This window comes from Vombatus ursinus, unplaced genomic scaffold (genome assembly GCF_900497805.2).
Source record: "Vombatus ursinus unplaced genomic scaffold, bare-nosed wombat genome assembly UNPS02014818.1, whole genome shotgun sequence".
In the NCBI taxonomy this organism is placed as follows: domain Eukaryota; kingdom Metazoa; phylum Chordata; class Mammalia; order Diprotodontia; family Vombatidae; genus Vombatus; species Vombatus ursinus.
This window is the reverse complement of record NW_020954596.1, coordinates 48,405,573-48,417,942: the sequence shown is the minus strand read 5'-3', so window position 1 is coordinate 48,417,942 and position 12,370 is coordinate 48,405,573. Positions and strand designations below refer to the sequence as shown.

Here is a 12,370-nt window from a genome sequence, read left to right as displayed (position 1 = left end):
CATAAAATCTTCTAATTGAGTCAGTTTAAATAATTAAAATATATCTGTTATATTACTTGGACAACTTTAATTGAGAATAATTTATAGGTCATTATGATTTTACCGACACTGAGATTAGGCCTCATGTTCCATTTTAGATCCCTCAAGTGCCCATGATATAAAAAAATACAACATCTACCATTCATATGGCTCTTGTGAAATGCATTCTATTAATATAAATATTTGATGTTTGTGCTTTAAATTATGGCCCTGAAATGTTAGAAAGGAGAACTAGTACTGTAGCATTTACCTGGATGTATTCATTGTTCCACTTCTCCTCTGGGGTATGGTGCAAAATCTGTTATTTTTTGAAGCTGATCACTGGTTAACCTTTCTGAACACATAGGACATGTGTTTTCTGTAGTTAGCATGCTGAATGGAGGAAAATCAGGGTAAATTAGATCTGGAGCATTTTTTTATCTTTTACATTGGTGTGAAAATAACTCATCTTATAGTTTATGTATCTCTTGGCATCCATTCAGTTTTTCATTTATTTACCAAGTAGGCTAAGAAATGGAAATATTATCATCATGTTTATTATATTTTATAAGCACAACTCTTTTAAAAATGTTCTCAAAATTAATGGAAGACTGCTTCAATTTTGGGGGTCTTGGGGAAAGTAGGTTCTACCTATGTCAATTCACAATCCCAGGATCGTTGATTTATTCACTTAAAAGCAAATTACATCTAAGAGCAAAATGATTTTTACTTACCTTTTAAATTCGGTGTATAAAGCAGGAAAGTCACAATGTGGACATACAGTCCAGTCATCTTTTAACATATGCCGACCCTAGATCCAGTACAATTAAGAGAAAAATGAGCATTTTTAAAAATTAGGTTTTTTTTTTAAAATATTCACTATATAGCATTATTAGAAGCAAAACTCTTTCTTCACATTACTGCCATGTCTAAGAAATACCCTCGCAGTGTTTCATGGAGCTGAATCTATGTAGTCAATTAGAAGAGGCATCAAATAGCCAAATAAGTAGATAGCACCCAAAGGACTAAAACAGGTTATGTTTGTATTTTTGTTTATTTTTTTGCAGGGACAAAAAGACAGGAATTCTTAACTGAGCTTATACTCAATAAAATATTTTTATCTGCCTTTAAACAAAACTTATGGGACTCTAATGATTCAAAAATAATTTGGTATTTTAAGCATTTCTAATAGTAAGTCTTAATATAGTATATTATCATGTTTATTAAAGATGGCAATGGCCAAGGTGTTATAGGTTAAATGGGAATGCTACAGAAAATTCAGAAGGTTTGTTAACATTTAAAAACATCCAAATAGTTCATAAATACAATGAAGCTTACAGTGGCAATGCAATATGGGATATTATTTTTGCATCCAGGGCAGAGTAGTTCAGACTCGGGGAGCAGAAATTCACAAAATGGACATGGTGTTAAAACCTCTTCTATTTCTGATGTGTCAGGTCTCCTGTGAGGAGGAATCATACATCATTTACAAGGACAGGCCATGCCCCTATTTATTCTGAAATTAGAATAGCAAAATCAAGGCATCAGTATGCATATCACCCCACCTTTGAGATCAGAGATACTGTAGTTGAGAAATATATACCATTTCTGTTTATTTTTTTCATACAAAACAAATGACATTTCATAGTTTTTTTGTTTGTTTTGTTTTGGACACTGGATAGTAGTGAGCTACTTCTGTTAGTAAGACTATACCACATGTGCCTCTAGGGCTACTCATTTATAAATTATGAGAGGGTCTAAAAATTGCCCATTTGGTGCTCATTGGTGTACAGAGTTCTTACTCTGAGAATGGCTCACTGATCAAAGAGAATAAAATTTCTGCCATTCATTTCTTTCCACCTACTAATGATTCTGCTCTATTTTAAAAGACTGATTTTTGGTATACAAATCAAATAACATAAACCACTCACCTCACCATTGCCTCAATTTTCTTTTTATATTTGGTATCTATTTTATTGCGATACTCTGGTCTCATCAACATAGCAGCAAAACTGAAAGCAGAGTTTTTCAGCCCTGCTCTGTGACACTCTATCACTGTAGAAGTCAAGATAGGTACAATGTCTATAATACAAATAGCACAGAAAAATAGTAATATGTCATTAACGATATAAAACAGGCCAGAACAAACAGACTTAACAAATAGGGAAAGACTAACCAATTCTGTCTAAGCAAATGATAGACATTTATAAAAGTAATAAACATTCTCACAGTGGATAATGGTCAAAAGAAATGAATAATTCTTAAAGGTTATGTAAATTATTAATCACATGAATCACACACAAATCAATCAGTAGCTAGAAGAGGGAGCCTACTGATACTCTTATTAGCCTGAAACCCCTCATTTTATAGAGAGAAAGTCTGAGAGAAGTAAAGTTTGCATAGGTAGTTCTATCTAAGGTAGAATTGTCTAAGTCATGGGTGGGGAACCTGCGGCCTTGAAGCCACATGTGGCTGTTTAGGTCCTTAAGTGCAACCCTTTGACTGAATCCAAACTTTGATTTGTTCTGTGAAGTCTGAGATTCAGTCAAAGGGCTACACTTGAGACCACTGGTTCAATCCTGGGTAAGTTCACACAGGTGTTCCAAAACTTCTAATAATCATAGAAATACAAAGTTAAAACAACTCCAAGATTAAACTTAGAGGGATGCAATTCAGTGTGGACAGGGAAACACTCTCAAGTTACTGGTGGAGCTGTAAATTAGTATAGCATGGTGGAGAGCAATCTGGTAATATACAATCAGCATTACAAAACTGATTATATACCCTTTGATCCATCAATTCTACTTCTATAAGAATGTTATTATTAAAAGGGGAAAAAAACCTACTGATACCCAAATATTCATAACTGCTTTATTTGTAACAGTAAATTATTTCTTATAAATCAAAGGTGTCAAATAAGTGCCTGCAAAACTCCTAAGTGTAGCTGAACCAGATTAAAATATAATTGGGAAATATTTAACAAAATAAAAATATAATATAACATATATAATGTTAATATATGGTTTTCAAAGTCAATATGTGCATTCCAGGAATTGGTGTAGTGGCCCTGTTTTTATTTGAATTTGATGCTCTTGTAAATTTTTAGTTTCTTGTGAATTCTAGGTAAATATGTTTTTTTTAAAATCAGAAATATTTACTACAAAGATTCTCCCCCATCTCTTTGTTTTGGGTACTTTTAAAAAATTGTGCAAAATTCCTCTTAATATAATCAAATTCATTTATTTTAGTTCCATCAATTTCTTCCTTTTTTTCCTATAGAGAGAATTTTTCTTCTTCCAACCTATATATACATAGAATTTGACAAATAGCTGAATAAATTGTATATTCATATAACAGTATGATATTATACCCTAAAAATGACAAATACTGGGAATACAAAGAAAGTCATTAGTGATGCAGATGAAGAATTAGAAAAGTATACTCACTGGCTACAGTTATATTCAAAAAGAATGACAGAAACCAAATTAAGTACACAAATAGGGAAGAGATCACAAGTGGCTCCAGATCAAATGTATTTTGTTGAAGCTTATTTTTCAAAACCAAAATGTAAACCATTTTGGAGTTATGATTTAATTTGGAATTTCATTTCTCATTCAATTTGGCTGTTAGCATTTCCTGAGATTATCATCAAATAAAAAAGTTATTTTAATAAATAAAACATGTCAGCATGACTTAGCCTCCAAAATGAATTCATCTATCAGAACTTATCCAATTTTACAGACTACAAGTCACGGTGAAGTTAAAGGCTTTTTATAAGGGAATGGTGGAGGTTGTCAACCATCCTGTTCTTTAATCATAACATGTTGCCTCTAAGATCAGGTGAAGTAGGTGTACATGATGACTGGAGATGAGGAAATGCTAATGACAGGTCATCTTTTTCTGTTCCCTCTGTTATCCCTGTTCCTGAATTCCTCTGGACATCAAGACCATGCCCTGTCTACTGCTGGGCTCATCCTGGAACTTCCTGCAGAGCTGGGCCTCCTTGTCCTGGAGTGGCCCACCACCAACAGAGCCCACTCACTGTGGAATGGGCCTCTGCAAGGTTTACTCCCCTTCTCCTATTTGTGAGTTCCTTGTGGAGTCTCCTTTTTGTAGAAGGGCCAAGGCCGGTCTGCTTTCGTTCTTTTCCAGGCTCAGTTCCTGAATTTTTCTGAACTTCAAAACCAAGCCCCCACTGAGTACCTTTACCTCCTCCATTCCTAAAGCCCCCTTTCAGCTACTTTTTGTGTGCTGTCTTCCCCATTAGAAACATTAAGAAAGCTCCTTGAAAGCAGGGACCGTCATTCCTTTTACTTATATTTGTCTCCTGAGCTTTTTACAGTGCCAGGCCCAGGTCTCATTCTCCCCCCCTTTCTTCCTTCCTATTACATGTATATCTAAAAAAAAAAAAGAGAATGAAATTGTTTTTAGAAGGATCCAATTTCTGTATTTCTTTTTCACTTGAATATATGTAGTTTTGATCTATTATGCTATTAAAAAAAAACCAAACAAGTTCAAGTGATTTGTTAACTTTTCTCAACTGAAGATCACAGTAAAGTCCTAGTGTCTCCTAAGTACAACAGCAAAGAAAACCTACACTTGAAAACAGATTCTGTGATAGAGCTGTCAAGTATATTTTGATTAGGTTTATCACAGACTATTTTTATAAGTGGAAAAGGAGCTCTTCACAGATAGTACTTACGTGATGGGAATTTGCTAATGTTGTTGGCCACACGAATAAGCATTCGTGCTCCCTTCATATGATCTCCACTTTTAACATGAATCTGAAAGAAGTTATATGATTTACTTTACAGTAAACATCTAAACATACATATATCCATACTCCTCTAGATGAATGCACATGTGCAAGCACATGAATTTTTTAAAGCTCTTTTTATTTTGTTTCCACAAAAATAACTACTAGAACTTTACAACTTCCATTATCCACGAGATAATAAGCCACTATTCCAAACCAAAAAAGTTATTTAATGATAGTAGCAATAATACCTTACATTGGTATAACAGTTTTCAGAGTGAATTAATTTATACTATTCTCAACTGAACCTCATTGTAACGCTGTGTATTAGGCAGGACGGGTATTACAGGTATATGCAAGGAGGTAGATTTGATATTATTGTTATCACTATGACTTGCTAAGTTTTGATTTAACTGGAATATGGCGATAGAAGGGTATACCTACTTCAAAGGAATAGATTTGCTAAAAGGGACAATAGAATAATACTATATATCAAAAAGGTGCAACTTGTGTGAGGAAATCCATGTTGGAATTTCACAGATGGATGAAAATTAATGGTGTAAGAAACAGGAGTGACATTGTAGCTGGAGTATAATACAGACCACCCATGCAGAAGGAGGAAATATACAATGAGTTCTGGAAGCTGAGGGAGGATTTAGTTATGGTAATGGATTTTAACGATTTAGCCATCTATTGGAACTTTCTGCTAATATAGGAACAGCAGATAAATTGTTTACTTGCTAGATGAACTATATCCCAGGGATCTTTAAGAAGTTGCAGATATCATTTAGCCACTGTTAGTGATCTCTGAGAAATCATGAAGAATGAGAAAAATGCAACAGAAATAGAGATGGGAAATAGTTCAGTTTTTAAAAAGGTCAATGAGGTGGAATCTTCAAACCATAGGGCAGGGATTTTAGCAAACTCTTGGCAAAATATGAGAATACATTCTTAAAAATTTGTGAATACTAAGAAAAGAAAGCTGTGACCACTACAAATTAGCATAAGTTCATCATGAACATATTATTCCAGGGGCAGAGGCAAGATGGCAGAGTGAGAGGAAGCAGTAATCATGCAATCATGATCTCAGAAAAAGCAAAAGCAAAAACTATTCTAATGAAAAGAGATAAACAAGGAAACTACATTTTGCCAAAAGGTACCATCAACAGTGGATTAATATCAATATTAAACCACTACCAAATGTCAGAGCATTTAAATTTTGAAAGGAAAAGATAAATGAGTTATAAGAAATAGATAGCAAAACTATAATAGCAGGGTGGACTTCAATTTAACCCTCTCAGATCTAGATAAATCTAACAAAAAATAAACAAAGAAGTTAAAGTCTCTAATAGAATTTTAGAAAAGATAGATATGATAGATCTCTGGAGAATACTGAATGGTAATAGAAATAAGTATACCTATTTCTCAGCTGTGGATGGTACCCTCATAACAACTAATTATGTATTAGGGCATAAAAACCTCACAAAAATGCAGAAAAGCGGAAATATTAAATGAATCTTTTTTTTACCAACAATAATATAATAAAAATTACATTCAATAAAGGGTCTTTGAAGCAAAGATTAAAAATTAATTGGAAACTAAATAATCCTACAGAATGTATGGGGGTCAAAGAGGAACTCATAGAAATAATAATTTCATTAAAGATAATGACAGCAATGAGACCACATTAAAAAAAAAATTGAGTTGCAGCACTGAGGGCAAAATTTATATCTCTTAATTCATAAATAAGAGAGAAAGAACAGATCAATGGATTGGACATAAAACTAAAAAAGCTAGAAAAACTAAGAAATTAAGAACCCTCAATTAAACAGCAAAGCAAAAAGCCTGAAAATCAGAGATTAACAAAATTGAAAGTAAAAAAACTTGTTGAATCAATTAATAAAACTTAAAGCTGTTTAAAAAAATGGATAAATTAGTGAATTAAATTTTTTTCAATTACATGTAAAAACAATTTTTAACATTCATTTTAATAAATTTTGAGTTTCAAACTCTCTTCTTCCTTCCTTTCTTTCCCTCTCCTTGAGAAGGCAAGCAATTAATTAGTGAATTTGATTTAAAAAAAGAAAGCCAAATTACCAATAGCTAGGGACAAGGGAAGAATTCATGATCAAACGAGATAGAGATGTTCATGGGAGGTAAAATGGACAACTTTGATAACATAAAATTAAAAAGGTTTTACATAAATGGGTAATTTTGATTGCATAAAATTTAAAAGGTTTTTCATAGAACCAATGAGGCAAAAATTAGAAGAAAAGTAGGAAGCTGGGGGAAAAAAATCATTGCAGTAAGTTTCTCTGACAAAGGTTTCATTTCTAAGATCTATCTATCTATCTATCTATCGATCTATCTAACATGGAACTGGATCAAATGTAAAGAATTAAGAGCTATTCCCTAATTGATAAATTGTCAAAGTATATAAACAGTCAGTTTGCAGAGAAATAAAACCAAGCTATTAATAGCAATATGAAAAAATGCTCTAAATCACTAATAGAGAAATGCAAATTAAAACAACTCTGAAGTGCCACCTGACACCCATGGTATTGGCTAAGCCAACAAAAAAAGTAAAATGACAAATGCTAAATGGGCTATGGGAAAACAAATAAAATAGTGCACTGTTGGTAGAGCTGTGAACCAATCCAGCCATTCTGGAGAATAATTTGGAACTATGCCTAATGAGCTATTAAACTGGGCATATACTTTGATCCAGCAAAACTGACATTAGGTCTATACACTAAAGAGATCAAAGAAAGAAGAATCAATGAAAGAATGAACATTTATTATGTTCTGTGTGCTAGGCACTGTGCTAAGCACTGGGGGTTCAAAAAGAGGCAAAAGACAGTTCCTGCCCTCAAGGAATTGACAGTCTAATGAAGGAAACAACATGCAAACAAAGATATACAAAGCAAGCTAAATACAGGATAAATAGGAAATAATTACCAGAGGGAAGGCACTGGAATTAAGAGGGGTTGGGGAAGGCTTCAATAAAAGATGGGATTTTAGTTGGCCCTTAAAGATAAGCAGGTCAGTAGTTGGAAAGTAGGAGGGAAAGCATTCCAGGAAATGCCTAGAGCCAAGAGATGGAACATCTTGTTTGTTGGACAGTCAGGAGGTCAGTGTCGCTGGATTGAAGAGTAGGTACTGGGGTGTGAGAAGTAAGAAGGCTAGATAGGTATAAGGGGGCTAGGATATGAAAAGCTCTAAATGTTAAATAGAGCATTCTGTATTTGATCCTGGAGGCAAGAGGAAGCCACTGAAGTTTATTGACTAGTCAGAGTGAAATGATAAGGCCTGCACTTTAGGAAAATTTAGTGGCTGAATGGCAGATGGATTGGCGTAGAGAGAGATTTGAGGCAGGCAGACCCACTAGCAGGCTATTGCAATAGTCCAGGCATGAGGTGAGGAGGGCCTGCACTAGAGTGGTGGCAGTGTCAGAGGAGAGAAAAGGGGTGCATTGGAGAGATATTGCAAATGTGAAATTGACAAACCTTGGCAACAGCTTGGATATGGGGGGGAGGGGGGGAGAGATAGTGAGGAGTCCAGGATGACTCCTAGGTAGTAAGCTGAGGGACTAGGAGGATGGTGTTTTCCTGCAGTAATAGGGAAGCTAGTAGGAAGGGAAAGATAACAGATTTTGTTTTGAACTGTAAGTTTGACATGAATCAATAATGTGAAATGAACCTTTGCTCTGGTCAGATCCCATGTGGAAGATGGTGTTCAGCTCTAGGTATATTTCAGAAAGAACACTGACAAAATGGGATAGATTCACTGGAGGCCAAGCTGGGTAGTAAGAAGGCTGGAAAAGGACTGGAAGAAAGAACTGGAGAAGACAAGATGTTATTAAGAGCATGAGAGCTGTCTCCAAGTCTCTGAAGGCTGTCATATGGAAGACAGTGAAGACTCATTCTGCCAGGCGTCAGAGCAGTGCGGGAGAGTTTCTGAGAAGCGGATTTAGGTTTGATAGAAGGAAAAACTTCCTAACAAGTAGAGCTATTTTGAAAGTAGAATGGGTTGCTCTGTGAAAGAACGAGTTTCCTATCACTGGAAAACTTGAAGGGGAACTTGAATGACACCTACCTGCAAAGTACATTATAGAAGTGGTTTTTGCTAAGGTATGAATTGGACTAGATTCACTCTACATTAATTCAACAAGTGGATGATCTCTGAGGTCCCTTCAAACTGGGATTTTTATTATCTTACTATTCTATGCCATGGATGAGGAAGCTAAATGTCTTCGATGTTAATTGACTTGTCCAAGATCACATAGCTGGTTAGTGAGTCTAGAACCTAGCCACTGTGACTCTGATTGCAGTGTACTTTCCATTAAGTTATCCTCAATCGTTGGTGGGAAAATATAGTCTTAAATATGCATCCTATTCAATTCATTTATATATTACCTTCACTAATACATAGCTGTGCAGAATCATAAGATTGGTAGCCATCTCAGAAGGAATTTTGATTTTCTGGGTTTTTAATTCTGCATACATACTGAAGAGAACGTCATGTGCATTTCGATAGTTTCCTTGAAAAAAAAACATAGAGAATGTAAGACAACAAATTTATAAAGAATAGAATCTAAAAATTTGGGAGGAGAAGGTATTTTTTTATTTTACAAATGAATGAATTATTTATATGCTCTCATTATGCTAAATGTTTTAGGTGACAATCAAATAGACATGTTATAGTCTTTACCTCTTAGGAGGAAAAAACCAAGCACCCCCAAAATTAAATAACAATACCAAACAAGCCTATATCAGATTGTACACCATCTTGGGGGGGAGGGAGAGAAAATTTTAAAACTCAAAAGCTTATGGAACTGATTGTTGATAAATCAAAATAAATTAATAATAACAATACCAAATATAATACAATTAACTGTAAGAGAGGGGAAATTAACTGTAAGGGAGGGAAAAAGTATTTATATGGCACCTATAAAGTACTACAGACTGTGCTAAGTGCTTTAGAAATATTATCTCATTTGGTCCTTAACAACAACCCTGGGAGGCAGATGCTGCTATTTCCCCATTTTGCAGTTGAGGAAACTGAGGCAAACAGAGGTTTAATTGACTTGTCCAGGATCACATAGCTAGTAAGTGTCTGAGGAAGAATTTGAGCTCTATCATACAATTGTTAAGAGTAGAACAGACAGTAAGCATTATGAATTTGTTCAAGGGAACTATTCTTTGGGTTGGAGTACTAAGTAAAGACTTGACAGAGGGGTTTGGAATTGGGATGAACCTTGAAGAATGGGTATGTTAGAGAGGAGGAAGGAGGGCAACTTGGGCAGGTAAAATGTTAACTAGGAAGAATTAAAACATCTTCTATGATGCTAAACTGATTCAATTCTTTGAAATCTAGAAAAATGTTTGTAGGATCATAAAGTTGGGAGACATAGAACTGGGCAAACCTACAGCAGAAACTGTGGCACATTTTCCTGGCAGGAACAGGAGGATGGTCTTGTTGTCTATTTGGAGAAAGCAATTTTTATCTTTCAAAAAAGCTTTTTTTTTTTTTCAAGGGAGGCAGTTCTGTTTTTAAGGATCTTAGATCATGGGTGAGGTATAATCTAATTGGCATCGTTGTTCAATTAGCTGTAGGATGTGCAGTAAGAGATTTTGTAACTTCAGAGGTAGGAAAAGTAGTATTCACCAATCCTAGATGGAGGACATGAAAAAATGAATGATAGATAGCGAGGCTCTTTATTGTGCTGATTCCCATGTGCCGGGAATTCTGCATCTTAGAGTTTATCTTATTTGAATCCACAAAAGGGCCAAGGAAAATAAGTGGGAACGATCGGCTTCTTTGCAGCTTCTACCCAATGCTCTGGGTTTTGCCCTTTGGCACCAAGCAGAACAAGCCTAAGTCCTCTTAGAAGGCAGCTCTTCCAACACTTACAAACAGATCCTACGTGTCCTTTCTATGTCTTCTATTCTCCAGGCTAGATATCCTCAGTCCATTTAAGCAATCCTTGAATGGTTTCATTATCTTGCCTGCCCTTTCCTAAAATGTGTGGCCTGGAATTGAATACGACTCTTCAGAAAAATCCCGACCTTGGTTGGCTCGGCCTTCATGACACAAATGCCCAAGTTTTTTCTCAGGTTCCAAGGAAGGGGTGCACAATTCAGTCTTAGGTTGATTTCTCTAGGAAAGGCAAACTCTTTGAGGAAAATTGTACGTTTCTTACTCCATGCCCACAGCATGCTCAAGGCTAGTTCTAATTTCTCTCTGTCTCTCTGCCCCCTTCCAGTCAAACTAGTCTTCTTGCTATTCCTCACACATGGTTCACCTACCATCTTGGTGCCTTTTTACAGGCTCCCCTCTGTGGAAAATTGTAAGTTTCTTACTCCATGAGTGGCCCCTGAACTTCCAGCCAGGATAGGCTAGGGAGACTCAGTTTTCAAAAAAAGAAGCAGAAACTTACATTCTATCCAAGGAAACAACATGTATACATTAATATATTCAGAACACAAGGTTGGAGTGCAAGCAAGGTACTAGCATCTGGGCGAGAAGAAAGGCCTTATGTAGGAGATGATGTTAATTGGAATTCAACTGAAAATTAAAAGTAACCCAAAGGTTACTTTTGCTAGATAAAACCCTAAATAGCCCACGGTCTATTACCATCAATAAATTGGTGGAGTTAAAGACAGCATTGAGGACAAGAAAAGGTGATGAACTGACCATGTTGCAAGAATAAGACATGACAGATGGGTACAACATTTGTATCCTTTCAAACATTAAAAGGACCAGGGAAAGATGTCTCATTTGTTAAGGGGATTCCCTATGTGGATTTAAGGAAAGCGTTAAGAATCTCTTTTTTTTTGGCTAGGCAATGGGGTTAAGTGACTTGCCCTGGGTCACACAGCTAACAAGTGTTATGTGTCTGAGGCTGGATTTGAACTCAGGTTCTCCTGAATCCAGGGCCGGTGTTCTATCCACTGCACCAGCTTGCTGCCCTAGGGTTAAGAATCTCACAGGATGAGTGTAGCTATAATGTTAAAATTATAAAGCCATCACAGTATTAAAGTGACGAATTAATATAATGCAAAGGAATAAGCAAACAAGTATAAGGAAATAATTTCCAAATCCTAGTAATCTCAAATCTTATAAAAATCTAAGTAGGCTATAAATCTTAAGTAAATTATTCAAATTCAAATTGAAATGAGTTTTGCATGATTTGAATTATTGCTCCTCATCCTTACCATGTAAAAATAGAGAGATGACTATGTAGAAAGGAATTATTAAAGAAAACATGAAACTAGATTGCCTTTTGACTGTAAAGAGGCCTACTTTGAATATCCTTCTTACAATCTAATATGCAATTCTTATTGAGGAATTAAAATTAAAATGATGTCATATCAGCAAAAACAGTTTGCATCCTGAGGTACTCACCAGCAGATTGTTCTTCTCTGGCGATTATAATAGCAGTCCTGGCAGCTTCTCTGTATTGTTTCAGAGCCATGTACAAGTGGAACAGATATTTGGCATCCTTAATTAGAACCACATAAAAGAAGCTATAATTAGAGAAAATATCACTTCCTTTACAGATAATTAGCTAAAAGCAAAATAGCTGGAGATCAA

The 12,370-nt window shown here is 35.3% G+C and overlaps 1 protein-coding gene across 2 annotated transcripts in view; it reads right to left on the bottom strand.

Annotated features, from left to right (window-relative positions):
- The window catches only part of LOC114023361 (WD repeat-containing protein 19), an 80,625-nt gene that overhangs the window by 2,828 nt on the left and 65,427 nt on the right, over positions 1-12,370 (bottom strand). For both annotated transcript variants that reach the window (XM_027835968.1, XM_027835969.1), the window contains exons 30-36: positions 12,182-12,278; positions 9,190-9,314; positions 4,721-4,802; positions 1,950-2,100; positions 1,357-1,480; positions 753-829; positions 290-411 (exon numbers count right to left, since the gene is read on the bottom strand). In XM_027835968.1, the coding sequence (XP_027691769.1) occupies positions 300-411; positions 753-829; positions 1,357-1,480; positions 1,950-2,100; positions 4,721-4,802; positions 9,190-9,314; positions 12,182-12,278 (768 nt within the window). In that variant the 3' untranslated portion in view covers positions 290-299. The remainder of the gene's footprint in view (positions 1-289; positions 412-752; positions 830-1,356; positions 1,481-1,949; positions 2,101-4,720; positions 4,803-9,189; positions 9,315-12,181; positions 12,279-12,370) is intronic.